Source organism: Heloderma suspectum, chromosome 13 (assembly GCF_057233095.1).
Source record: "Heloderma suspectum isolate Gila_16-S chromosome 13, 16-S_ref, whole genome shotgun sequence".
NCBI classification, from domain to species: Eukaryota; Metazoa; Chordata; class Lepidosauria; order Squamata; family Helodermatidae; genus Heloderma; species Heloderma suspectum.
Window position 1 is genome coordinate 28,420,707 of NC_139470.1, and position 26,502 is coordinate 28,447,208.

At 49.9% G+C, this 26,502-nt stretch overlaps 1 protein-coding gene across 1 annotated transcript in view; it reads left to right on the forward strand.

Annotated features, from left to right (window-relative positions):
* INPP5J (inositol polyphosphate-5-phosphatase J) overlaps nucleotides 1-25,393 on the forward strand; it is a 66,524-nt gene extending 41,131 nt beyond the window's left edge. Inside the window, exons 7-13 of the mRNA XM_084819540.1 lie at nucleotides 4,668-4,779; nucleotides 5,031-5,140; nucleotides 7,845-8,028; nucleotides 9,301-9,438; nucleotides 17,695-17,772; nucleotides 19,254-19,358; nucleotides 24,755-25,393. Coding sequence (XP_084675666.1) covers nucleotides 4,668-4,779; nucleotides 5,031-5,140; nucleotides 7,845-8,028; nucleotides 9,301-9,438; nucleotides 17,695-17,772; nucleotides 19,254-19,358; nucleotides 24,755-25,375 — 1,348 coding nt within the window. The 3' untranslated portion in view covers nucleotides 25,376-25,393. The remainder of the gene's footprint in view (nucleotides 1-4,667; nucleotides 4,780-5,030; nucleotides 5,141-7,844; nucleotides 8,029-9,300; nucleotides 9,439-17,694; nucleotides 17,773-19,253; nucleotides 19,359-24,754) is intronic.
* Nucleotides 25,394-26,502: the final 1,109 nt, after the last annotated feature.

Sequence of the window (26,502 nt, forward strand, 5' to 3'; positions counted from 1 at the left end):
CAGATTGAGACTCAAAAAAACCTGAATGCAATTTTTGAACACCTTTATTGAGATAAAACACAATTAGTTTCAATCCATTCACACTTGTCACGTTCACTCAGATAGTTGGTGAATGTGGCCAACCCAGGCCCTATACTCGGAAGCGGGAGGCATGCTAGGATGCTGCCTGCTTCTCTGGTGTTCACGTCTTCCTCAGAGTTCTGCTGATCTTGGTGTATCCTAGGGCGCAATCCTATGCATGTTTAGACAGACAATTCCCAGCACTCAGTTGTAGGACTTTTCGCTGTCTTAACATGCATAGGATATTATCCTTAAATACTCTTTCCTCAGGTCTTTTGTATGATGTGGGAAAACATGTTTTCTGACTACGTGCTTGGGTTGTACATTAGTTTTGCTCTTCTTGTTTCTTTTGGGAACTCCTTTTTCTGATGTTGAAGGGCATCACCTTCCCCTCGGAAATGTGTACAACTGTCATTCCACCTGTTAGCAACATTTCTGAATTATTAAGCTTGGGGCTATCTTATTTGTTCAGTCGTTCAGTCGTGTCCAACTCTTCGTGACCCCATGGACCATAGCACGCCAGGCCTTCCTGTCCTGCGCTCTCTCCCGGAGCGTGCTCAAGTCCATGTTCATTGCATCAGTGATGCTATCTAGCCATCTCATCCTCTGCCGTCCCCTTCTCCTTTTGCCTTCAGTCTTTCCCAGCATCAGGGTCTTTTCCAGGGAGTTTTCTCTTCGCATTAGGTGGCCAAAATATTGGAGCTTCAGCTTCAGTATCTGTCCTTCCAATGAGCACTCAGGGTTGATTTCCTTTAGGATGGACTGATTGGACCTCCTTGCAGTCCAGGGGACTCGTAAGAGTCTTCTCCAGCACTTATCTTATTGTCTTATCTTATTGGCTATCTACTATCCAGTGTTTCCCCCGCAGCTCAGTTAATTACCCACATCTCTGTTGTTTACGTTCCACAGTCAGTTTGGTAGTTCCACACTCAGCTTTGCACATGTGCACACATTTGATTCCCCAAGTCTTCAGCTGCCTCCTTCTGGTAAACCTGCACATTCCATTTGGTAACTTTCCTCCGTTCAAATCTCAGGAACCCATTCACCCCAAAGGGAACCATTATATGATGAAGTGACAGAAGGGCGGATGGTTAGACTGCTTCATTCTTTACTTTCCTGCCAGGTGTCTGTTCAGAATTACCCCTAAGCTGCTATTCCCCCCATGGAGAAAAAGATACAGAGTCTCCAGTGTGGGGAAATGATACAGGGTCCAATCTTGCCTGTGCAAATCAGAAGTAGGGACAGGGTAAAAGCTTCCCATCCTGCACCCCTCAATGCCCCCTCTGCTGCCACCACATTTCTATTCCCAGTCATGCTGTTTTCTGGAGCTACTTTCCAATTAAACAGAGAGACAGAGACAGAGCGCAGGGGACAGATACGTGCAATTATGTGTGGTGGGGGGTGGTCTTTCCCACTGGGATCCTTTTGACTGGAGATGCCAGGGATGGCCCCCTTTTGCATGCAACGGATGCCCTCTTTTATTGCCAAGCCATAGTTCTTTCCCCCCACTCCATCCCATTGTTTATTAGAAGGCTGTGGTGCCTTTTGTTAAAGAAAGACATCCGCTGTATTTACGGGTGTGACGGAGCGGGAGGGAAAACGGCAGCCATCCCAAAGCAGAATCCCGGATCTGATGAGATGTTGCTCGTGCAAAACTGTTGCTTTGTGACGTAAAAAAAGAAGAGAGACTTGCAGGAAGGGCAGCAGTGCGCTGTGCGATCTCCCCACCCCCGGCCATCTGCCCACGCTGGGTTTGCCGTCTGCTTTGGGCAGGTGCCTGCTGGTGGAAATGTGTGCGTGGGCCTGCATGTGCGCCCACGGTGTGCAGCGACACCTGACCCTTTTGAAGTTGGAGCCTCTGTAGCAGGCGGCTCCAGCTACTGACAGCCAGAGCTGCTGCGCCAGGCGGCACCTGATCCGCTCAGCAGCGGCGGAGCAGGCTGGACGCCGGCCAGGATTGCCACCGGCACTGTGCTGACCTACATTTCCCCTCAGAATCATGGCTCAGCCGCCGTTCCCTGCAAGGCCTCTGCAGCTGCCCTCCCGCAGCGTGCAGCGTGGTTTGGCGAGGCCTTCTGCTCCGTGATCGCTTCCCAGCCGTGGGAGTGTGTGTCTGTGTGGACTGCACCAGCCAAAGCTGACCTCTGGCTGGTGCCCCGTAAGCTGACCTTCGCACGTGGCTTGTCCCTCACCTCTGCGCCGTGTAGCCAGTGTCGGCCGCACACATGATATCCTTTCTGTTTTCCTCCAGCCATTTCCTTTTCTGCCTTCCAATCCCTCCTCAGGGAGGCCTCGGAAGGAAAAACGTCCTTGGATCACCGGCCTGCAAAATCTGACCTGCTTCTCTGGTATCACCTGACACTCCATCAGGGCAGCGAATAATTAATATTGAACAACGACTGAACAACAACAACAACAACAAATGAAAAATGAATTAATAACTAATAACTAATAAATAAATATTGTTATTCTTATTATTTTCATCAGAAATTGATGGCATGGAGAATGCTGCCATATGGTTTTTCTTCCTCAGACCACCTCTGTACATCTGTCCTCCAGCCCCCGGCCATTGTAAATCTAATCCTTCATCCCAGAGACTTTAGATCAGGGCTGGGGAACGTCAGGCAAGGGGGCCCTAGTGGGGTCCCAGTTTTGCCTGCCGGGGTTCCCCATATGGCCACGCCTCTTTCCCCGGGCCCCACCCCTTTCCCTGACTGCCCATCATTTGGTGATTTCCTGTCGTTTGTGCAGTTTTTTCTAAAGGTTGAAATGCCTCTCCTAAGTTACAGGCAGGAAGAGCTTTATGTAAAAATAGTTTTTTTCTGGGTTTTTGGCCCCACCCCTTCTGCCTTTGGCCCCGCCCATCCTTGGAATGTGGCCCCCGAGAGCTTTTCTGAAATTGAATTCAGCCCTGGGGCTGCAAGAGGTTCCCCACTTCTGACCTAAATTCCACCAGAGCAGCCCTGCTGGATCAGACCAAGGATTCATCAGGCCAGTGAGAGGTTCCTGAAAGCCTACAAGTAGAGGGTGAGGGCAAGGGTGCTCTGCTGTTGTATGTCCTCAACGTCTGGTACACTGCACTGCACATGGCAGTTCCCTTTGGCTATTTTGACTAATAGCCCTTGACGGACCCCTCCTCCTCCTCCTCCTCCATGAATTGGTCTCATCCTCTTTCTTCGCCTCTGACCTTGTGCAAATTAGGGATGTCCTGCAATTTAAGGATGGATGAATCTGTCAATTTCACTTTCTCCTACCAATCAAATCGTTGAAATCTCACGTTCTTTTTCTCCCAGATATGAAGAACTTTTACAAGCTTTGGTAGATTCTTATGAAAAAGGGAAATCAAATCCTCACCCATCTGCACCAGCCAAATTCAACAGATACAGCTACTCCCAGCATGAAGGGAACCATGTTGTACATGTCTGCCATATAACAGTTGCCTGTCAGGAAAAAAAGAGGTGGCAAGCCTAAAAGCATTGACATGGTCGAATACATGGAGATTTGAACCCAGACTTTTAAGAGCTAAACACTCAAAGGCCTGGGCTGGGATGGACAAGTCTGTCTGTTTCAGTTTCTCCCACACTGAATTTTTTTTTACTCTCAAATTCTTTTTGTCATGAATAGGAAGAAACTTGTGAATGTTGGCAAATTTTTGTAAAAAATGGACTGTAATGAAATTTTCACTCATCCCTTCTATAGCGCGGTGGATAAAATGACTAATTCATGGAACTGTGAAAATGATGATGATGTGTTTGAAAAGTAAAGAAAACATGTAGTTCACAGCCAATACAATGAAACCTATTTACTCCACAAACCAATAAGATGTCCCTGATGATTTATTAACAATGTTGAATGAAAATTATATTACTTATTTACACTGATTAATGTTTAATTGTAACATACATACTTTTTTAAATAAATAAGCTAATAAATCAATAAAAACATTCAAAGTTTTATTTACGGCCATTTTCTATATAATTGCCATATATGGCCGCCATTTTGAAAACAGCAGCCATTATGTTTGGGCCCTATCTCAAAAATTAATCCTCCTCCTCCTCCTCCTTCTTCTTCTTCTTCGTATTATTATTATTATTATTATTAACATTTCTATGCTGCCCCATAGCCAAAGCTCTCTGGGCAGTTTACACAGTTAAAACATTAAAATACAATATACAAAGTTTAAAAGCCATTTACATAAAAGCACAGAAACAATATACACAAACAACATATAATTAAAAAACGATGGCGAGTGTGTGAACAAGGCCTTGCTATAGTACTGGAATATTCGCACTTCAAACTTCACCATAATAATAAGGTGGCCTGGCTGGCATTCCAGGTCTTCCATTTTAACAGACTCCACAGATGAGATGGTGGTACTTCCTTACGTTCCCTTCTTGTTCAGTATTGTTAGCTGCACAATGTTCAGTTGTGTTTTACAGAAATATAAAGCGCTTATGGGAAGTGCCATGCTTTTTCCCGGAAACATGTGGTTTTCCCACTATCCCCCACTACTACAACCGCAGCGCTGCAAACCGCCAGGCTGCTGCATCTCTAGCGTGGCTCTGTGTGCCTTGTTCTCACCCATGTCCACCTTGTCTCCCTGCTAGCCTTGTCTTTTGGTTTGGGGATCTCAACTTCCGTATCGAGAGCCTGGACATCCGCTTTGTGAAGTACGCCATTGACAACAGCATCCTCCACCAGCTCTGGGAGAAGGACCAGGTGAGGGCCATGCGTACACACATGTGTGGAGTAGGGGGCAGCCTTAGTCATAGCACTTTTGATGGACCCGTGCCTCTCTTCCAGCCAGCATGCCTTTAGCCTGCATCCGCCCATGGTGTAGTGGTAAATCTGAAGTACATCCACTCCTCGTGACAGTCCCCATCGCCACGCTCCTAAGTAATGTACCGGGAGGGGTCCCTCCCCTGTGACCATGTCCTGATGCTCCCTCTCCTGTTCCCCCTCTTACGCAGCTGAACATTGCTAAGAGCACATGGCCCATCCTGAAAGGTTTCCAAGAGGGGTCCCTGAACTTCCCCCCGACCTTCAAGTTCGATGTGGGAACCAACATGTATGACACCAGGTATGGAGAGAACCGGATGGGAGGGTGGGGTAGTCCAACAGGTGAGGGGGGGGGCGGATCCCATGGAATAAATTGGCCCTTGTTACCAGAGTGGGTATGGATATACGAGAATTTCATTTTTGCTCACAAAACATGCAAGCAGACCCCATTCAAAGCTCCAAACATGAGCGTGCGCATGCGTCCGCTGAAAGTATTCTCAAATTGTTGAACACGTGCTCACATTAGTCTCATTCCCAATTCCTAGTTCAATTGTGCAAATTTCCTAATTTGTGCAAATTTCTTTAATAGATTGAATCAGCCCCGCCTTTAGTCTATGGAGGATTTTTGTGCAAATATGGGGAGATCTGCACAAGTTTGGGGAGATTTATGCAAATCTCCTGTTCGATTGCTGCTTGATTTGCACAAGTTTCCCGTTTGCGCAGAGCAAGCAGCGATCGAGAACAGGAATCAGGCATGAGGCGAGCGGCGAGACGGTGTTCGGAGAATTCTGGCAATCTCGAACAGTGCTCGTTTGCCCACCCCTAGCTCTCGGTTGTGCGCAGGCATGACTCGATTTATTTAGAACATTTATATACCCTCCATCATAATGTATATATCCCTGGGTGAAATGCAATGCAGTTTGTTTTCAAATGAAAAACAACAAGTACTCAAGATACTTTAAAATGACAGAGCAAACTACACGATAAAACTACCACTGTTTAAAGAAGAGTCTAAGTGATCATTTGAGAAGCCTGATAGAAGAGGGGCATTTTTGCCTAGGGCCTAAAAGGTAACCGAGTAAGCACTGGACATACTTCCGGGGGGGAGGGGGCGTTCCATTACTGGGATGCCACTGCTGAAAAATCCCATCTCCCTGGGTCACCACACGCTTTGTATCTAGTGGTGGTGTTATGGATGCACAGCCATGAACACATGTGTCAATAGACATTGAATGAAGATGATGGTGAAACAGTTATGCATACCTGTGAATATCCCAGGGGTCTCCAGCTGTCTCCTCCAGGTCAAGATGGCAAAGACTGTGGAACCTGGGCAGAAACAGAGGTGGGGCTGATGGAGAGCACCTGTCCTCCAGCCCCATGCCTGACTCCCATCCCCCAAGCATTGCCCTGGTTCTGCTGCCCTGGTTTCCTTCCCATTTCCACTTACGCTCTGCAGAGAGAAAGCACCCCTGTGAAGAACTGGTACCTAGACTTGGCCCTGTGACAGTGATCCCCAAACAGTGGGCACAGTCAGAGGCTGAAAGAGAACAGGTAGAGTGCTGCAGGAAGAACAAATGATTCAACTCATGAAAGGCTTCTGTGAACTCAACTTACTCAACCACAGAGAAGTTTCTGTATGATCCACTCATTTGGTCTTGCCTCTGTCCAGTCAGCCTCCGCTGGGTGTTGGCTAATCCTGATATGTATTCTACATAGGATGAGATTGGATCATTCAGTCACTTTTGGCCTTTTGATGAGGCTGTGCAGTCATCTCTGAATGAGTCACTGTTCTGAGTTTGCCTTCATCCCATCAGCAGGTACACCCAGGACAGCAACTCTCACAGAAACATTGGCGGCAGACTGTACTGAGGGTACTTCTTATGATGATTGTACGCTCTAAAAGTAAATGCTTTCAGATGTAAGAATGAAGTGTCCCAGCTGTAAGTTCAGGGGTCACTTCACACTTTAGACGTCAGGGTGACTCTGTTGTAAAGGAAAATCTGGGGGCTAAAATTTCAGGGTCCCTGGTACTGGATACCTAGGCATACTTACTTTAAACAGCCTGCCCTTGGCCCTGATGTTGTAGGTGCGGTTCCTTTGGAGACTGAGATAGAGTGTTCACATTTACTCAGATTTACTTAAATTCTGCAAATAAGGACTAGAACAAGGACATAAGGTAAATGCATTTATTAAAGAAAGATAAAGAAAATTTAACAAACACACAAACTCTTCACCTAGCCAAGCAAAGATAAGGCATACGCACACATCCTACGGTTGCATGGCTACCACTCACACCTGTACTTTACCAGCAAGGGGATCCTCCTTTTTCTGGCAAAGATCTGGAACTTTCTTACAGTACAGGACCCTCCATGGAGGCCCTGAACCCAGGAGAAAGATGCCACCAGTCCCATTATGCATGGACTTAAATTCTCTTCCAGACTTGGTGACCTCCTTATTACATATTCTAAAATCTTTACACCTGTTGGTCCATGTCACATTATAGGTCACTCTCTCTTCATTAAGGCCAAGCTTTTCCCAATGTTCTCTCCCCTATTTCTGACTCATGTTGTTCATGACTCAGTTCTGCGTTCATGTGGTCAACAGCTCCTTTTGCTTCCCTTTATTTCCAGACAGGGGAATCCCAAACCACAACGTGTTCTTTTCTATGACCCCTTACCCATTACCTAGTTCCCTTATAAGGGTACAGACAGTTGGAAGGTTATCAAAACTTCTCTTATAAATTTATATATGACATCTAGCAAGCATCTAATACAGTAGATTTTGCTCCCCTACTTGCACTGTTACCCCATTAGTGTTATAAGCACCATCACATACCCCTTACCCTCTAAACTCCCCACACCCCATATTGAACCCAGATGTCAATTGCAAGGCCCCAGAAAATCCTTACACTGTTCTACAGCACACTTAGCATAATAGCTGATCTGGCTCCGTTTCGACGGTCTCTGCCTCTTGACAATCGGTCTGCTTCCTTGCGTGCCTCACAGTGCCAAGAAGCGGAAGCCGGCTTGGACGGACCGAATCCTGTGGAAGATTAAAGGCTCTGGCATCCCAGCACATCCTGGGAGGTCCAGCTGTGGTGTCCTGGCTGTTACCCAGCTCTGCTATTGCAGCCACATGGAGTACACTGTGAGTGACCACAAGCCGGTGGTCTCCATCTTTGCTGTGCAGGTGTGTCCAGAGCCCAGTGGGAAATTATCCAAGTTGTGTCTGTACTTTGGGGGGCTGTAAGTGAAGCTTGCAGGGTCACGGACCACATAGGACACCCTTCCTGGGACTGTACCACTTCAGAATGTGGGGACTATCCATCCATCCATCCGTCCGTCAGTCAATCCCTGTGTGTAGAAAGCTAGTAGCTTACAGGGAAAGATTGTATCCTTTTCCCTGACATGTTAGCTTTCCATGTGTGGGGAGGAAAGCTTTTTGGTTTAGCTTTAGCTTTAGCACAGGGGAGGATTCAAGCATGAAACCCCCCATCTGAAGCTGAAAATGGTACAGCCTTGGGAGGGCTGTATCATGTGGCTCTAGGACAGGAGTTAAAGTGAGGGGGAATAGGAGTCTAGACTTCTTTAAGGAGGAATACACAACCCTCATGCTGAACTGTGGTTCATATGGAAGTCCCTAGAATAGGTCCCTCTCTGCTCCTTCCCAGAATGCTTCTCCCTACTACAGAGTGAAGAATTGTAATCCTTCTAAAGGCAGAGCAGAAAAGAATCCCGGAAGATCCTCATGTGACTTAATTCCACGTGATCTTTCCAAGCAATCCGTGGTGCATGCTCCTGGATAATCTCTACCGGAGTATGTTCGAGTGGCTTGGCACATCAGGGGAAGCTCAGAGGAGCGGGGAGCGACATGTTTTATTCAGATCAGCCTTGTTGATGTATAGAGAAGGGGGTGGGGTCTGTTTCTTTATGTCCACGGGGCTAGGTGTGGGGAAGCAGAACTCTTACTGCCCCCCGTCCACCGACACCCGACTGAGACTCCATCACCCCAGGCTTTCTCTTCCAGGATCGGAGTCAGGCTGGAGGAAAACTGGCAGGATTTGGGAGAGGCCATGCTAGGGAGAAGGGAGGGAGGATTCTGATCCCCGCACACTCCACCTCCATTTTGAACATGAATGAATTAACAAACATGCCTACCAGTGGAGGCTGGTGGCTCCGGTATCAGTGGGGCAGTGAATCCGCCCCGTGGTTCAGTCAGAACTCTAAAGGAGCTCCCCAAGGAGCTTCCACACTGTGGATAGCTCCTTTAAAGTTCTGATTGAAGCCCAACACTGGAGCCACCAACCTCCATTGGTGGCTATGCCTCCCTAGCTGTTCTAGCTAGCTTGGCCTTCAGCAGTTTATTTCCCTTGCGTAGCAATTTAGGTTGTCCGAATGCGGCAATGGCTGGGTCATATAACGGGCTGTGGCCTTTCTCCCCCTGTCCCTGTCTGCCTGGCAGTTTGCTTCCAGAGCTGACGTGCCCCTGGTCGAACTTCAAGTGGCTGATGAGTGGACAAAGACGGAGCAAGCTGTTGTCAGGTACAAGATCTCTTCGGCTTATCACCGCAGCTCCTGGGACTGGATCGCCCTTTACCGGGTAAGAGCAGATTGTCACAAGGGGATCGTGTGGTGGTGGCGGGTTTGAAGGAATGTCTGGCACCCGGTATAGTAAAGTGTGGAAGGTGGTACACCCAGAAGTGTGTTTGTGCTGAAGCAGCAAGAGGGATGAGTGGAATGTGGCTTCTAAAATTAAGGAAGCTGTGAGTCTGTATATATACATATTTCTGCGCAGGAAGAGGACTGTGGCAAGGGTGTGTGACATGAAATTTTGCACAGGTTATCTTAAAAAGAGCGGGGGGTTGCACAGGATCTCAGATCAGCTTCGATCTTATCAGCTTACTTCTCGCAAAGCTCATCTTTATTTCAAATAAAACTGCATAAGAAATCCCATTGGAATAATTTTTTTTTTTCTGTGATGGTTAAATTAGGGGTGGGGAACCTCAGGTCCGTGGGCCAAATCTGACCCCTCCCAGGTCCCTCAGATGGCCACACCCCTTTCCATGGCTCCCTCCCCCAATTATGTGATGGTTTCTTGGCTTCTATGCATTTTCCCCTCTTTAGCGCCACTAGTTACCTCGCCAGCTCCTTGACAAAGTTTCCTGGAAGCTTCCTCTTCCTCACCGCTTTGTCTAACTTCTGTTACAGTGGATGCGTTTGCAGTGGCTACTTCCGCTGTCCCGTTGCTGCCACCACTGCTTGCTTTGCTCAGCATTTAAAGCCTGGCGGAGGGGCAGAAGAGCGCTGGCTAGAAGCCCCGGCCGCTCCGGCTGAACTCCCTTCCAGCTGGCCCTGCATGGAGACTGGAGCGGAGGCAGGTGCCTGCCATGCCCAGACCTCAACAGCAGGCCTTTGCATGTGCGGGAACCAGAAGCATGCCTGGACCCTTCCCACCAGAGATACTTTGTTAGAGACCCCGGTGTAGGGGATGGTGATGAACGCTGGAAAATGGGGGTTCAAACTAACAGATTTTTAAAAAGAAAAGAACGTCTCCCAAAGGGCCCCAAAGGGCAAAGCCGTTGATTTGCTAGGGACAGGTGCCAGAAAATAGAGACTTTTCCTAGCAAGTAGAGACTGTTGGAAAATATGGAGAGTTATATTACAAACTAATACAGCCTTCTCCAACCTGGTCTCCTCTGTATATGTTGGACTGTAACGCCCACGATCCTCAGCCAGCAATGGCCATGGAGGCTGAGGATTGTGGGAGTTGTAGTCCAATTCATATGGAGGGCACCAGGTTGGGGAAGGCTGATCTAGGAAAAGACCCCTGCTTCCAGCTGGCATTATTAAGAAGAAAGTGGGGGAGTCCTCAATGTTCTGTTCTGCACAAATATTTCTGAAAGGCTGTCAGATTGGGTCTCATTTAACCTGAGAGTTTCCTCTACTGTAAATTATTTTTAGCTTTGACACCCAGATTTAATAACTCCAAAATCCATTGACTTTTTTTAGGTGGGGCTCTGGCTTTCCAATTTTTGAGTGTAATTCTTTTAGCTATTACGCAAGCCCTCCATTGTCCGGAAGGGCTCAGGGGCAGACTTCAGCCTTGTCGGATCTACTTGTTTTGTTTACTAGAACCCCAAGGTTCACCAGCCAGAGTCCAGTGCGAAGGATTAAACACACCTAGGATTAAAGGATTCTGAGCTCAAGAATTTTGTTTTGGGTACCAGACCTGAGAAGAGCTCACAGTCATCCCACACAAAAATCCACTTCTGGTTTTCACCACAAGCTTCCATCATTTAAACAATTTAATTTTGTGGGGGACTGGGGAGTCATTTTATTGCTGCTCTCGACAAGCAATTTGGAGTGAAGCATCCTTGCTGATCTCCTACAAACCACTCAGAAATCAGCCAGATCTACTTTCTGCTCACCCATGATCCAGAGTTGTCTCTGCAGAAAGAAGTCAGGAAGGTGATATTTTATAATTCAGCCTTTACCAACCTGGGCCCCTGCAAATGTCTTGGACTACAACTCCCATCATCCCCAGCCAGCACACCCATGCACTGTGTACCAGGGCTTCTGACATTTTCTAAGGCGCCTCATCTGGAGTATCTGTCCCATAGGATTGTGCCCAATGGCTGGAATCGTGTATACTTCCTGGAAGTAAGCCCCACTGGATAAAATGGGACTTACTTCATGAGTATAGGATTGTAAAATAGAGGATTGTGCTGCAACACTACTGTTTATATATCCATTTTATGCAAAAGAGCTTCAAAATGAGGAAAAGTTTGGCTTTGAAAATACTTTCAGCATAACGTTTGGCTTTAGTTATATTTTTCCCCCTTCATTCCTCATTTCCCTCCCTCTCCCAGTTCAACATTTTAAAAAATTGTTCCCACTGATTAACAGTGCAATCCTATGCATGTCTACTTAGAAGCAAGCCCCATTTAATTCAGTGAGACTTGCTCCCAAGGAATTATCAATAGGATTGCAGCCTAAATGCATTAGTTGAATAAACAACCTCACTAGTAGATGGACTGGACTACAACTCCCATTATCCCAGGCCATTCTGGCTTTGGATAATGGGAGTTGTAGTCTAACACATCAGGAGGGTGCCAGGTGGTAGACGGCTGATATACAACTTATCTGGCTGTTCAAAGCATCATGCCGATAATATCGAGTAAAAACACCGCATACTGTAAGACCAGCTGGCATTCTTTTATTAAATCGATTGCAAATGGATGCAGACACGTGATGAACGAGAGCCTAATAATTCAGAAAAATCACATTAGCAATACAAGGATAATGGCAGGATTGCTAAAGAACGTATAGTCCGCTTTTATGTGAGAGGATACTCAACAGCAGTTGGAGCAGCCTATTCATTCCCTCACATGTGTGTTATATAAGAAATAAAGAAACAATACAGACAAATCTTTAAACACTTAATCTGCAATTTAATAAATCTTGGTTGTATGCATCATGTAATTTTTGTGAACCACCCAAAGAGCTTCAGCTGTTGGGCGCTATAGAAATGAAATGAATGAATGAATGAATACATAAATACATAAATACATAAATACATAAATAAGTGGGAGCTGTAGTCCAAAACATCTGCAGGGGGTCAGGCTGGGAAAGGCTGCTGTAGTTACTGAACATGGAAGGTAGTTTGGGTGAATGATAACAATTATTATTACTACAGACGTAACGCTTCACATACATTATCTTGTTACAGCAGCCCTGTAAGCTGGCACAGTATTATTGTCCCTATGAGTAGTATCCAGTGTAAGTCCTTCTTAGATCCATTGATGTGATCTACATTGTATTCCTTTCGGCGCCACGTGAAGACCTTTTTATTTTCCCAGGCATTTTAGCATTTTAGCTTTCTAAACTTTTAGCTTTGCTGTTTTAAAAATTTGGATTTTAAACTCCTGCACTGCTGCTAGGTTTTATTGTGGTTGTATTGTTATATTGTGGTTTTAATGTTCTATATATTTTAAATTATTTTATTGTGTGTTGTTTGGTTTTAATTTTTGTGAACCGCCCAGAGAGCTTCGGCTATTGGGCAGTATAGAGATGAAATAAAATAAAATAAATGGAACCAGAGTTAGTCATGACTAACCCAAGCCCTATTCATTTCTATGGGTCTACTCTAAGTAGGACTAACATTGGATACTACCTATATTGCAGAATGCAGGGCTGAGGCAAACAGAAAGTAGCTTGCCTAAGGCCACCAAATCAGGTCCTGGCAGAGGTGAGAGCAGTCCAGGGACGTCTGGATCAGTGTCTCCGCTGCTCTGCTGTGCCAGCACTCTGGAAGTGCTACGTTAATAACACCACTGCCTGCTTTCCAAAAAGGGATTGTTCTCGTGTGCCTCTAGAGCACACAGTCTAAATTATTCCTCATTGAAAGGGCTGGGGAAAAAAAGCGGCAAGCAAGTTCAGAAGCAACAGGGAGGAAGATTGGTGCTGCTAAGATTGCCAGAAAAGAACAGGTTTGGGGGTGCACAGGCAGCTGCCTTATACCGAGTCAGACCATGGCTCCATCTAATGTTGTCAGTGGTCCTCCAGGTTTTCAGTCAGGGAACTTTCCTAGTTCTACCTGGAGATGCTGCTGGGGAATGAGCCTGAGACCTTCTGCATGCAAAGCCGATGCTCTGCCACTGAGTTGTGGCTCAGAACATTCTCCAAAGGGGAACATAAGAACATTTATTATTGCATTTATTGCATTTATATACTGCCTTTTTTCCTCTTGCAAGGAACTCAAGGCGGCTTACATTATCCTCCTCCTCTCCATTTTATCCTCACAACAACCCTGTGAGGTAGGTTGGGCTGAGAGTGTGTGACTGGCCCAAAGTCACCCAGTGAGCTTCCATGGCCGAGTGGGGACTAGAACCCGGATCTCCCAGTCCAACACTCTTGCCACTACAAAAGCCCTTCTGGATCAGACCAAGGGTCTGTCTAGTCCAGCATTCTGTTCACACAGTTGCCAACCAGCTGTTGACCAGGAAACCCACAAGCAGGACAGGAGTGCAACAGCACCCTCCTGCCCATGTTCCCCAGCAACTGGTGTACATAGGCTCACTGCCTCTGGTACTGGGGGTAGCACATAGCCATCAGGACTGGTAGCCATTGATGGCCTTCTCCTCCAGGAATTTGTCTAACCCCCTTTTAAAGCCATCCAAATTGGCGGCCATCACTACATCTTGTGATAGCAAATGCCATACTTTATCTAGTCCATTGAATCTTTCCCAGGGCATTGGCTAGAAAAGCAATGTGCAAAGCTGCCGCCCCCCCCCCAAAAAACTTCCAGTCTTGGGTACTTCCAGATGGAGGGTTCCTAGTGCTAGCAGTCAAAAGGCCTTGTGCAGCTATTCCATCTTTTCCTCTTTAACAGATTGCTTTCTGGCAAGAGAAAAAGCCAGAATCCATGGTGGGAAAACACAGGAGGGCCACAAATTGAAGTCCATGGGCGTCTCTACACCTGCAGTTTATTGCACATTCATGATTGGCCACTCAATGAATTGTGAGGGTCCGTTACATGATGTCATCATTGTCCAGTAATTATCCCACCATTTCTGCTCACCTATCCCATGTTTTCTTCAAATGAAAAAAATGTGGTATTTTCCCAAGTATGCGCAAATGGAGCGCCATGACCTCCCCATGTATTTCTCCCTTGGAGCGAATGAACTGCTATGTTTTGGCAGCTGTGTGTGGTTGTTTTGGCTTGTTGGATGTGCGGTCATGATGGCGAAAGTGGTGTATTGCCCCGGCCATGGGCTTTGACTTCTTAGGTTAAAGGTGCCAAGATAGTGATAAATCAGACCCAGCTTTACTTACAAGGGGTAGTTTATTCAGTACAATCAGCACACAGGCATACCCAGTGGTTGGATCAGACAACTTCTCTGAACCCAGAGCCATGGGGTAAAATGGGTCTTATACCATACATGTCAGCAGTAGGGATGTACGGATCCCCTTATCTGGGGTCCGTGGGGGGGTCCGCAGGCGGGGGGAGGCAATCCAGTCCTCCCCCCGGAATCCTCCCCGGCCGGCTCTGCTCCGTGGGGAGTCCACAGAGCCGCCGGCCGGCTCTGGCCGCTGCCAGATTTCCGGCCACGGCTGGTCTGCGGATGCAAATGTCGTCCGGCGTAGGGAACACCATTTGCGTTCCTGCCATTGGCCGTGATTGGCTACGTAAATATTTACATAGCCTATCATGGCAAAGAGCAGGGACGCAAATGGGTAGGGGACGCCATTTGCGTCCCTGCCATTGGCTGTGATTGGCTCCGTAAATATTTACGTAGCCAATCACAGCCAATGGCAAGGACGTAAATGGCGTCCCCTACGCCGGATGCCATTTTGTTCCGCAGCCTGGCAGCGGATGGCTGCGAAACGAAGACGGTGACCCGGACCAGCCGCCAGGTAGGTTCCGTCCCAGGGGGATTTCGGGTGGTGGTGGTGGGGGTAGTCTGTTCTGCCACGGACTCCGGGGGGCTGGATTCCAAAGAATCCTGCCTCATTGGAGTCCGTGGCGGATTTCTCCCCCATCCCTAGTCAGCAGTAGGGATGACGGAGAATTCCGCCATGGATTTCAGTGAGGCCGAATGCACTGGCATTTGGCCCCCTGAAAGCTGTGGCGGAATGGCCTGCCCCCCCCATGGACTCCCCCCGGGACGAAGCTTACCTGGGGCCGATGTTCCAGGCGGCGGTGGCGGCGGCTGGTCTTTCAACCGGCTGCCGCAGCCGCCATTTGCACCTGGTCTTTGCCGTGATAGGCTATGTAAGTATTTACGTAGCCTATCACGGCAAGCCAAACAAACCCCCAAAAACAAATGGTGTATGCAAATGGCGGCGGCTACAGCGGCTGCCATTTGTGTTCCCTATTTTTCACTGTTTTATCCTACATAAATATTTACGTAAGCTATTACGGCCAAAAAAAAAAGGAACGTAAATAGCGCCCACTACGATATTTGCGTTCCCCTTTTTTTCACCGTAATAGCCTACGTAAATATTTACGTAGGATAAAATGGCAAAAAATATGGAATGCAAATGGCGGCCACCATAGCCGCCATATGTATACGCTGTTGTGGTTTTTTTGCCCAGCCATGATAGGCTACGTAAATACTTAAGTCCGGCTGCGGACGGCCCTGGCCGGCTGCTCTGTGGAGCCGCCGCGGAGCAGAGCCGGCCAGGCAGGATTCCGGGGGGGGAGGACCGGATCGCCTACCCCCCGAGGATTCCAGAGGGAGGGACAGCGCGCCTCCCCCCCCACCGTGAATCAATTCCGTGAAAAGGTAAGTGACTTTCATACATCCCTAGTCAGCAGTGAGGCAGCATGACAGCAGCAAGCGCCCCTTAACGTTCATTCCCAGTATAGACTAGCTGTGCTTGGTTCCCAGCACAGCCACCTGTAGCTTTAAGATAAACAGACATTGCTTCCCAGGCACATCTTGATTAGATGCTCTGCTCATTTGTATGGAATGTGCTAGGCTGCGCTATTGGCCCTTTGACTCATCTTCACATGCTCAGAGGCTTACTAGCAAGGGAATTGCACTCATAATGAACTTAAGCAAGCATTATGGATCTTTAGGCCCCTCTAACCCTACAGGTGACTTGATTACGCTCCTGGGGCCAATACAGGTGGTGACGATGGGCTGTGGGGCGTGTGGCCTTCCGGTGCCTGCATCACTTTGGGTCCTTGCCATTTTTGGCCTGCAGCGCTCTGAACAAGGCAGAAGGTTGACAGAGCGGCAGGTTGGCAGAGCAGCGTCCCGGCCTTCCGCCCTGCCGGGACGCCCTCCTGCTGTGCATTCCCAGAGAGTAAATGGCAGAGATGGTCAAGAACACTGAACAGAGAGGGGGGGAGGGAGATTGGTGGGGGGACTGTCTGCGTGTCAGTCCCCATCAACCACTAACGCAGAAAGGGAAGGAAAGGGGCAGGAACCAAGGAGGAGCTGTCGCTACACCCTGAGTGCGTGCAGTACTTTTTTGCGGAAGGGTGGCGATGCCTCTGAGCTGCATCACTGCCCCCGCGAGAAGGAAAGAAACGAAAAATGACGTGACGGGACAGCCATCTAAAGAGAACGACCCAGTCCTGCTATGATCCTGGATGGGGAAAGAATTGTGGAATTCACCACCTGTGTGATGGAGCCTCACGTTGTCCGACCCCCTGTAAAATTCTGTGAGAGAGGCAGGGCGATTGCACAATGAAAACCACAGGAGAACACAGGAAGCTGCCTTATACCCAAACTATGGGTCCACCTAGGCCGGTATTGTTGACACTGACTGGCAGCCATGGCTTTCCTTGCCCTAGTTGGAGATGCCGGGGATCGAACCTGGGACCTTCGGGCAAAGCTCGTGGTCTAGCACTGAGCTATGGCTTCTCCTCATCTGGAATGGAAATGAAAATCTCACCCATTCCTACCTGAAACCCACCGGGCTCCACCCCCGGGTCGTGGCTGCCATCCTTTGGCTAAGTGGGATTGGCTCAGCTACCAGATGACATAGACATATAGACTCATAGGGTTGGAAGGGGCCTGCAAGACCATCGAGTCCAACCCCCTGCTCCATGCAGGAAGCCTGATTCCCAGGCTGTCTCCCATCTAAGTACTAACCAGGGCTCACCCTGCTTAGCGTACGGGATTAGACGAAATTGGGCGCATCCAGCCCTTTTGTTTGTATTTCAAGAGCCAGCAACCCTAAGTTATTCTTAATGGCAGTAGTCTGAAGAAGCAGAATTATTAGGGCTGCTGTGTGTGTGTGTGTGTGCACGCGCGCACACGCGTATGTGTGCGTAAGGAGAAGAAGCCCTGCTGGAAGATGCTGTCTTCCTGATGCTTCCCCTGATCTCTCTCCTCCTCAGGTGGGCTTCAGGCACTACAAAGACTATGTTGCCTATGTATGGGCAAAGCAGGAAGACACCGAAAGCAACATTTACCAGGTAGGGGAACACAAGACTTCAAAGAATGCCAGCAAACGACGCTTCAATTCTTCCACTACAAATGGGTGTTCCCGGCTGTAACTGGAAGTGCCCCTTCCCCCAAAGCCAAGCCCGAAGGGACCACCCCACCCCCAGCAGCCCACTTTTCCGCCACACATCCAGCTTGCTTTGCTGGATGTGCAAAGAGTAACATTCTCTCTTTGCACATCCAGCACGTTTTGCCCCACGTTTTCACCATTACAGGAGTAGTTGGGCCTCATTTTGGACTTTTCTAGTTGTTGGTGTTTTTTGGGATATGCATTCGACATCTCAGCTCTCTGGATGGCCTGGAAGAAAACCATTGAGCAGTAACCTTTGAGCCTCCTATTTTGAGGGAGAAAAGTGCAAAGGGCCCTATTTCAGAGTTTTTTGATACTTGGTGCCTTGACTAAAATTCTGCTCTCAGTAGTCAGCCAGTGAAACCCTGTGTGTTTGTGTGTATATATATATATACACACAAACACACACATGTAATGCTGGTGTAAGAATATCAGAACTGCCCTGCTGGAACAGAGCAGGGGTCTATCTAGTTCAACATCCCATTTCCAAGAGCAGCTGGCTAGATAAATAGCTTATGATTAAATCCCATATTTTATTGCTTTATATTTGAACCCAAAGTGGTTCCCAATGTTCATAAAATACGCACGTTCTGTAAAAAATCTGTACAGTTTAAAAATCAGAACTATAGAAGAAACAGATCTCAAGAAGAAAGCAATGGCATACAAGTGGGATCATCCCATTGCAGTCTCATGACAGCCCTGTGAGGTGGGCGAGGCCGAGATGACGACGAGCCCAAGGTCATTCAGTGAGCTGTGTGGCAGATCAGGGATCTGAACCCAGGTCTCCTCAGTCTAAGTGCAATACACTAAGTTCAAATAAAAAAACTATGGGCGTGTGCCTCTATGGAATCATCTCCCTGGGTTGTCAGGTGGGTGCTGCTTTCACTACTGTGTGCCATGACGGAAGACACATCCCCGAACAATATGTAACAGTCATCCCCAACCTGGTGCCCTGTGTAAGCATTTTAAAAAGTGTATTATGTATTTATTGAATAGATTTATAGCCCACTTTCAGGGCTATAAACTTGCTGGATTACAGCAATTCAAAATACATAATCGAACACCTAAAAGCAATGTTCACTTAAATTCATTTCATTTATTCAAGACAAAAAAATAATTAAAACAACAATTAAGATCTAACAAGTAAAATAACAGCAGTAGTTAAAACTGTAGCTAAAGGCACAACACTTAGACTACAACCCCATCATCCACAGCAAGCATGATGGTAGTTGTAGTTCCACACATCTGCAGGGCACCAGTCTGAGGGAAGGCTTTTTTGAATAAAAGGCCCAGTAACCATTTGTGGGGTAAAAGGTTGAGTGGATGCCCTCCAGGAAACCCTTAACTTAAATCTACTGCCTCTCTTTCCTTTCAAAATTTTAGCTAATGTTTCCGGAGGAGTCTCTGCCCAAAGGGAAAGGTGAATACATCCTGGGTTACTACAGCAACAACTACAGCTGTATGGTGGGGGTGACAGAACCCTTCCAGGTGAGCACCAAGATATGGGTGTGGGGTGCTTCATTAGCATGAAGAAAACCTGGGTGCTGCGACCAAAATGCAGGACGGTCCTGCAAATGAGCACATGCTTTATTTCTCCCATGAATTTGCTCGGTTCATACGTTCTGTTCCAAACGGACCGTGCGACCATTTTTGCAAATGTTTTGAGAAGCAGCGATACGCACAATCCCGTCTGCCCAGAGCAGCAGCACTAATAGTAGGAGGAACAGCTCTTGGATCGGGGAGAGTGTGCTCCGAGACTGTTTGCCCTGCATGACTTCCGTCCCCTTTGCTGCCTCCAGCACCATCAGTGGCAAGTGCGGAGAGAACTTCATTCCTCCCTTCTCCCCCCACCTGGTGCCCTTCAGATGGGTTGGGCTACAGATCCCATCATCCCCACCCCCTCGTGCTCTAGCCCAGGCAACGGTGGCGTGGAGAAGCAGTAGAGGGACGATGCAACTGCCCACTTGTTCAGTGGCCGTTTGCCTGGCAAGTACGAAGCTGGTGGCGAGGACGAGGAAGAGCAGCAGCGGGTGACAAGGCTGGCAAGAAGGGAGATTCGCGGAGGCCCCTCCCCCACTGAGGGGGCCTTGCCAAGGGCCCTCTGAAACCTGGAGCTGGTGCTGCCAGCAGCATGGCCAATAGTCAGGAATCCTGGGAGTTGTAGTCCAAAACATCTAGAGCAGGGGTGAGGAAACTCTGGGCTTGGGGGCCCAATCCAGCCCTCCTGAGGGCCTAATTTGGCCCTCCGAGATTCCCCAGTGAGCCACACCCCCTGGCCCTGGCCCCTTTCCCCCCAGCCACCAATCGTTTGGTGTTTCCCGACTTTTGTGCAGTTTCCCCCCATTCTAAAAGATTGAAATGCCTCTCCTGAGGCTGGTATAATCATGGCAGGAAGAGCTTGAAGCTAAATCATGCTGACATAATTTGTATGTCTTTGGCCCCGCCCCTTCCATCTTTGGCCCCACCCATCACTGGAATGCAGCCCTCGACAGCTTCTCCAGAATGGGATTTGGCCCTCGGGGTTCCCCACCCCTGTTCTAGAGGCCACCAGATTCGGAAAGCCTGTCTAGCATAACCAAGGGGAGCCGAGGCCGAAGCTACATGGACTGGGGCCAGCTCCTTACTTTGTGGCCCCCATGGACTTCTGTGGAGTGAATGTGGTGGAGGGCTTTAGGGCATCGGATGAGGATTGGGGAGACCCAGCTCCAGATCTCCCCCCAGCTATGAAATTTGAATGCACATGCTCACACATATTTTCTCAATATGGGATACCAGAGAGAGGGGCCTAATCCTGCCTAACAGTGTGAGATCACCGTTGGGCAGATTTAACCCAGTGCCCAAATGGTGTCCCTGCCTATGCACCTTTCTGCCTGTCCCCATACGGCAGGAACTATTGACTTTTCTAGGGAAAAGGATACTGGGGTGAGGGGACATGGTGGTGGTAGAAGCCCCTCCCCCCTGGGCGTCCCTGCCTGTTTGTTGTAAGAGGGACCCATTTTGAGGTGGCAGCACAGTTTGACCCTGAGCAGACCCCGTGCAATCCCTACAGCAGCCTTCCTCAACTTGATGCCCTCCAGAGGTGTTGGACGGACCACAACTTAGAATCAAAGAATGGCAGGGTTGGAAGGGGCCTACAAGGCCATCGAGTCCAACCCCCTGCTCAATGCAGGAATCCAAGTCAGTGCATCCCCGACAGATGGCTGTCCAGCCTCGTCTTGAACGCCTCCAGTGTGGGAGAGCCCACCGCCTCCCCAGGTAATTGGTTCCATTGTCATATGGCTCTAACAATCAGGAAGTTTTTCCTGATGTTCAGCTGGAATCGGGCTTCCTGTCACTTGAGCCCATGATTCCGTGTTCTGCCCTCTGGGATGATCGAGAAGAGATCCTGGCCTTCCTCTCTGTGACAACCTTTCAGGTACTTGAAAAGCACTATCCTATGCTAAAGTAGGAAGTCAAGAAATCACCGGGATAACAGGCAGGCATGGCCTTGGTGTACAAAATGAAGCAGGACAAAAGCTAATAGAGTTTTGCCAAGAGAACATGCTGATCATAGCAAACACTCTTTTCCAACAGCACAAGAGGCGACTCTACACATGGACGTCACCAGATGGTCAATATCGAAATCAGATTGATTATGTCCTTTGCAGCCAAAGATGGAGAAGCTCCATACAGTCAGTAAAAACAAGACCTGGAGCTGACTGTGGCTCAGATCATGAGCTGCTTCTTGCAAAATTTCGGCTTAAATTGAAGAACGTCAGGAAAACCACTAAACCGTTCAGGTATGACCTAAATCATATCCCTGATGAATATACAGTGGAGGTGAGGAATAGATTTCAGGGATTAGACCTGATAGACAGAGTGCCTGAGGAACTATGGACGGAGGTCCGTAACATTGTTCAGGAGGCAGCAACTCAATCCATCCCAAAGAAAAAGAAATGCAAGAAAGCCAAGTGGCTGTCTGATGAGGCTTTACAAGTAGCTGAGGAAAGATGGGAAGCGAAAAGCAAGGGAGAAAGGGGGAGATATACCCAACTGAATGCAGAGTTCCAGAGAATAGCAAGGAGAGACAAGAAGGCCTTCTTAAATGAACAATGCAAAGAAATCGAGGAAAACAACAGAATGGGAAAGACTAGAGATCTCTTCAAGAAAATTGGAGATCTCAAGGGAACGTTTTGTGCAAAGACGGGCATGATAAAGGACAAAGAAGGCAGGGACCTAACAGAAGCAGATGAGATTAAGAAGAGGTGGCAAGAATACACAGAAGAACTATACAGGAAAGAGCTTAATGTCCCTGATAGCCATGATAGTGCGGTCACTGAACTTGAGCCGGACATCCTAGAGAGTGAAGTCAAGTGGGCCTTAGGAAGCATTAGTAACAACAAAGCTAGCGGAGATGACAGTATTCCAGCCGAGCTATTTAAAATCCTAAAAGATGATGCTGTTAAAGTGCTGCATTCAATATGCCAACAAATCTGGAACACTCAACAGTGGCCACAAGACTGGAAAAGGTCAGTTTACATTCTAATTCCAAAGAAGGGCAACGCCAAAGAGTGTTCAAACTACCGCACAATTGCGCTCATTTCACATGCCAGCAAGGTGATGCTCAAAATCCTACAAGCTAGGCTTCAGCAGTATGCGAACCGAGAACTACCGGAAGTACAAGCTGGGTTCCAAAGAGGCAGAGGAACTAGAGATCAAATCGCTAACATTCGCTGCATCATGGAGAAAGCAAGAGAATTCTAGAAAAAAGTCTATTTCCGCTTCATTGACTACGCTAAAGCCTTTGATTGTGTGGATCACAACAAACTGTGGCAAATTCTTAAAGTGATGGGAGTACCAGACCACCTTACCTGTCTCCTGAGAAACCTGTACGAGGGTCAAGAAGCAACAGTCAGAACCAGACATGGAACAACCGAGTGGTTCCAAATTGGGAAAGGAGTACGACAAGGCTGCATATTGTCACCCTGCTTATTTAACTTATATGCAGAGTACATCATGAGAAATGCCGGGTTGGATGAATCACAGGTCGGAATTAAGATTGCTGGGAGAATTATCAATAACCTCCGATATGCAGACGATACCACCCTAATGGCAGAAAGCGAAGAGGATCTCAAGAGCCTCTTGTTGAGGGTGAAAGAGGAGAGTGCAAAAGCTGGTTTGAAACTCAACATTAAAAAAACTAAGATCATGGCATCTGGCCCTATCACTTCCTGGCATATAGAAGGGGAAGAAATGGAAGCAGTGACAGATTTTACTTTCTTGGGCTCCAAGATCACCGCAGACGGTGACTGTAGCCATGAAATTAAAAGACGCTTGCTCCTTGGGAGGAAAGCTATGGCAAACCTAGACAGCATAGTAAGAAGCAGAGACATCGCCTTGCCGACAAAGGTCCGTCTAATCAAAGCTATGGTTTTCCCAATAGTAATGTATGGCTGTGAGAGCTGGACTATAAGGAAGGCTGAGCACCGAAGAATTGATGCTTTCGAACTGTGGTGCTGGAGAAGACTCTTACGAGTCCCCTGGACTGCAAGGAGGTCAAATCAGTCCATCCTAAAGGAAATCAACCCTGAGTGCTCATTGGAAGGACAGATACTGAAGCTGAAGCTCCAATATTCTGGCCACCTAATGTGAAGAGAAAACTCCCTGGAAAAGACCCTGATGCTGGGAAAGACTGAAGGCAAAAGGAGAAGGGGACGACAGAGGATGAGATGGCTAGATAGCATCACGGATGCAATGAATATGAACTTGAGCACACTCCGGGAGAGAGCGCAGGACAGGAAGGCCTGGCGTGCTATGGTCCATGGGGTCACGAAGAGTCGGACACGACTGAACGACTGAACAACAACAACAACAACAATCTCCCCTCAGTCTTCTCTTCTCAAGGCTAAACATGCCCAGTTCTTTCAGTCTCTCTTCACAGGGCTTTGTTTCCAGTCCCCTGATCATCTTTGTTGCCCTTCTCTGAACCCTCTCCAGCTTGTCTGCATCCTTCTTAAAGTGCGGTGCCCAGAACTGGACACAGTACTCCTGATGAGGCCTAACCAGTGCTGAGTAGAGGGGAACTAGTACTTCCTGGGATTTGGAAGCTATGCTTCTATTAATGCAGCCCAAAATAGCATTTGCCTTTTTTGCAGCCACATCACATTGTTGGCTCATATTCAGCTTGTGATCTACAACAATTCCAAGATCCTTCTCGCTTGTAGTGTTGTTGAGCCATATCCCCCATCTTGTAACTGTGCATTTGGTTTCTTTTTCCTAGGTGCAGAACTTGGCATTTATCCCTATTAAATGTCATTCTGTTGTTTTCTGCCCAGCGCTCCAGTCTATTGAGATCACTTTGAATTTTGTTTCTGTCTTCCAAAGTATTAGCTATCCCTCTACTTCCATCATCCCTGGCCAACACCTCCGGAGGGCATCAGGGTGGGGAAGGCTGTAGTACAGTAGGTGAGGCCTCTCAACCAGCGACGCAGCACTGGCACTTCTTGATTAGCAGGGGCCCTGATGTCACCCGCCACCCCCATCAGGCTGCCCTGCGCCTCTTTGCTGAGCTGCAATCCGCATAGCAGCTGGAGGGGGCGTGGGGGGGATGGATTCTCCCATCAACAATCTATTGTTCCCTGTCGCAATGCAGAGTATTTGGGGGTGGCGCGGGCTTGCACGGGCGACGCAGACCCATTCGCTCGGCAAAAGGCCTGCTGCTGGTGGACACGCAACCCGCTAGAAGCGGTCTGTCGCCCTGGATCGACACCGCTCCCGCGGGACGGGGCTCTGCGGCCTGCCCAGAGGAGCGTCTGCGCTGCAGATCGCGCCCCCCGCTTACGCCTGCCTCGGTAGTGAAGAGCCGCTGAGGCTCCCCTCTCTCTCTCTCTCTCTCCCGCCCCCAGATTTCGCTGCCCTCCCTGGACCGCGTCAGCAGCCCCGCGGACAGCTCGAGCAGCACCTCCGAGGAGGAGGACGACAGCACGCTGGTGCTCCTCGGCCCCAAGTCGCGCAGCCCCAGCCCCGGGAAGATGAAGCGCCGCCGCAGCCGCAGCCGCAGCCCCAGCCTGGCCATGTTCCAGGAGCTGATCCTGCGCTCGTCGAGCCGGGACCAGGGCGCCAGCCGCAGCCCGTCGCCCCAGGGCCGCCGCCGCAGCGCCGCCCTGAAGGGCGACATCCCCAGCATCCAGCTGTCCGAGGACGCCCCGCGGCGCCGCTCCAAGTCGCGGGAGCCGGCGCCCGGCGCGGAGAGCGGCGCCGCGGCCCGGCTGCAGGCGCCGCGGCGCTTCGACGAGGCCCCCGCGGCGCGGCCCGACCCGCGAGGCCTGGGCCTGCTGCCGGCCGTGCGCCTGGAGGCCCTCGACCAAGCCGCGAGCCACCGGCGGGACAGCGCGGACCACGGGCCGCCTCGGCGCAGGGCGAGCCCGACCAGCCCGACGGCCGGCCTCGGCGCGCTCTTCGGCACCTCCCCGCAGGAGGCGGGCTCGCCGGAGCCCCGCGGGCCCGGCCGCGACGCGGGGCCCTGAGCGCGCGGAGCCGGCCACCGCGGGCCCGCGCTCGGGCCGCCCTGTGTCGCTTGCAGCGCCCCCGCTCCGCACCCCGCGTCTCTCCCCCGGCGCGGCGCTGCGCCTGGCGGGCCCTGCCCCCGGACCCCGCCTGCTCGACGTCAGCCGCGCCGCGCCGCGCCCCGCGTATTGGGAGCAGAAGGCCGCGTCCCACCGGCCTCTGCACCCCGTATCAGCCACACAGGCCCCCCCAGCCCACCTGATGACCTCCTTCGGCGAGAGCCCCCCGACCCGTCCCGTCCGGAGCCGTCCAGCAGCCCTCCCGGCCCCCGCCTGCTCTTGCCCTACATCGTCGTGGCGCGGGGCGATCACTTCCCCCCCGAGGGCCAAGGTGAGCGCCGAGCTGGATCGGCCCGGCCCGGCGCTGCAGAGAGGGGCCGTCTCGCGCCCCAGGCAGGGCGGGCTGCGGTGCTCAAAGCCGGCCGGGGCTTGGCCCGCAGCTGGAGCGGCGCAGGGCTGCGCTCCCCCGCTTGCCGAAGGCTGCCGAGCGACGAGATGAAACGGGATGCGAAGAGGGAAGGGGCCCGCCGCCCTGACGCGGCTCCCGCTGGGGCCCAGCCGTGCGGCCCAGAGGCCAGCAGCTCGGGACCGAGGAGCTGGGGAGGCTGGCTGTTTTCCGCTGGAGGGGGGGAGGTGGGCCTCGCTACGGCGTAGCGCAGCTGCTACGGCGGCGAAGGAGCGACTCTCCCTGCCGAACGGGTGGAGGTCCGGGCGCGCCTCAAAGCCAGGCCCTGAGAGGGATTTGGGGGGCGGCGCGGGTGGGTTTCCTAGGAAAAGCTTGAGCGAGGTGCCTTGGAACCAGGAGCGAAGAAAGCTGCCATGGGGATTGGGGGGAGGGGAGGGGGGGCTGGTCTCCCCCCGAGACAGGTCGATGACCTTCGCTGGGACGAGTTCAGACTTGACGCAAACTGTCTTCCCTCTCTTGCGCCCCTCCTGCCAATAAATCATCTACGAACCTACAGGAGTGACTGCGTGGTGTCTCCTTGCTGGGGGGAGAGGGCAGGACACGGGCCAGCTGGTCGGGAAGGGAAGGGAAGGGAAGAGCCAGAGCTGAGATCCTTCCAGGTTTCCAAAGCAGAGGACTGACC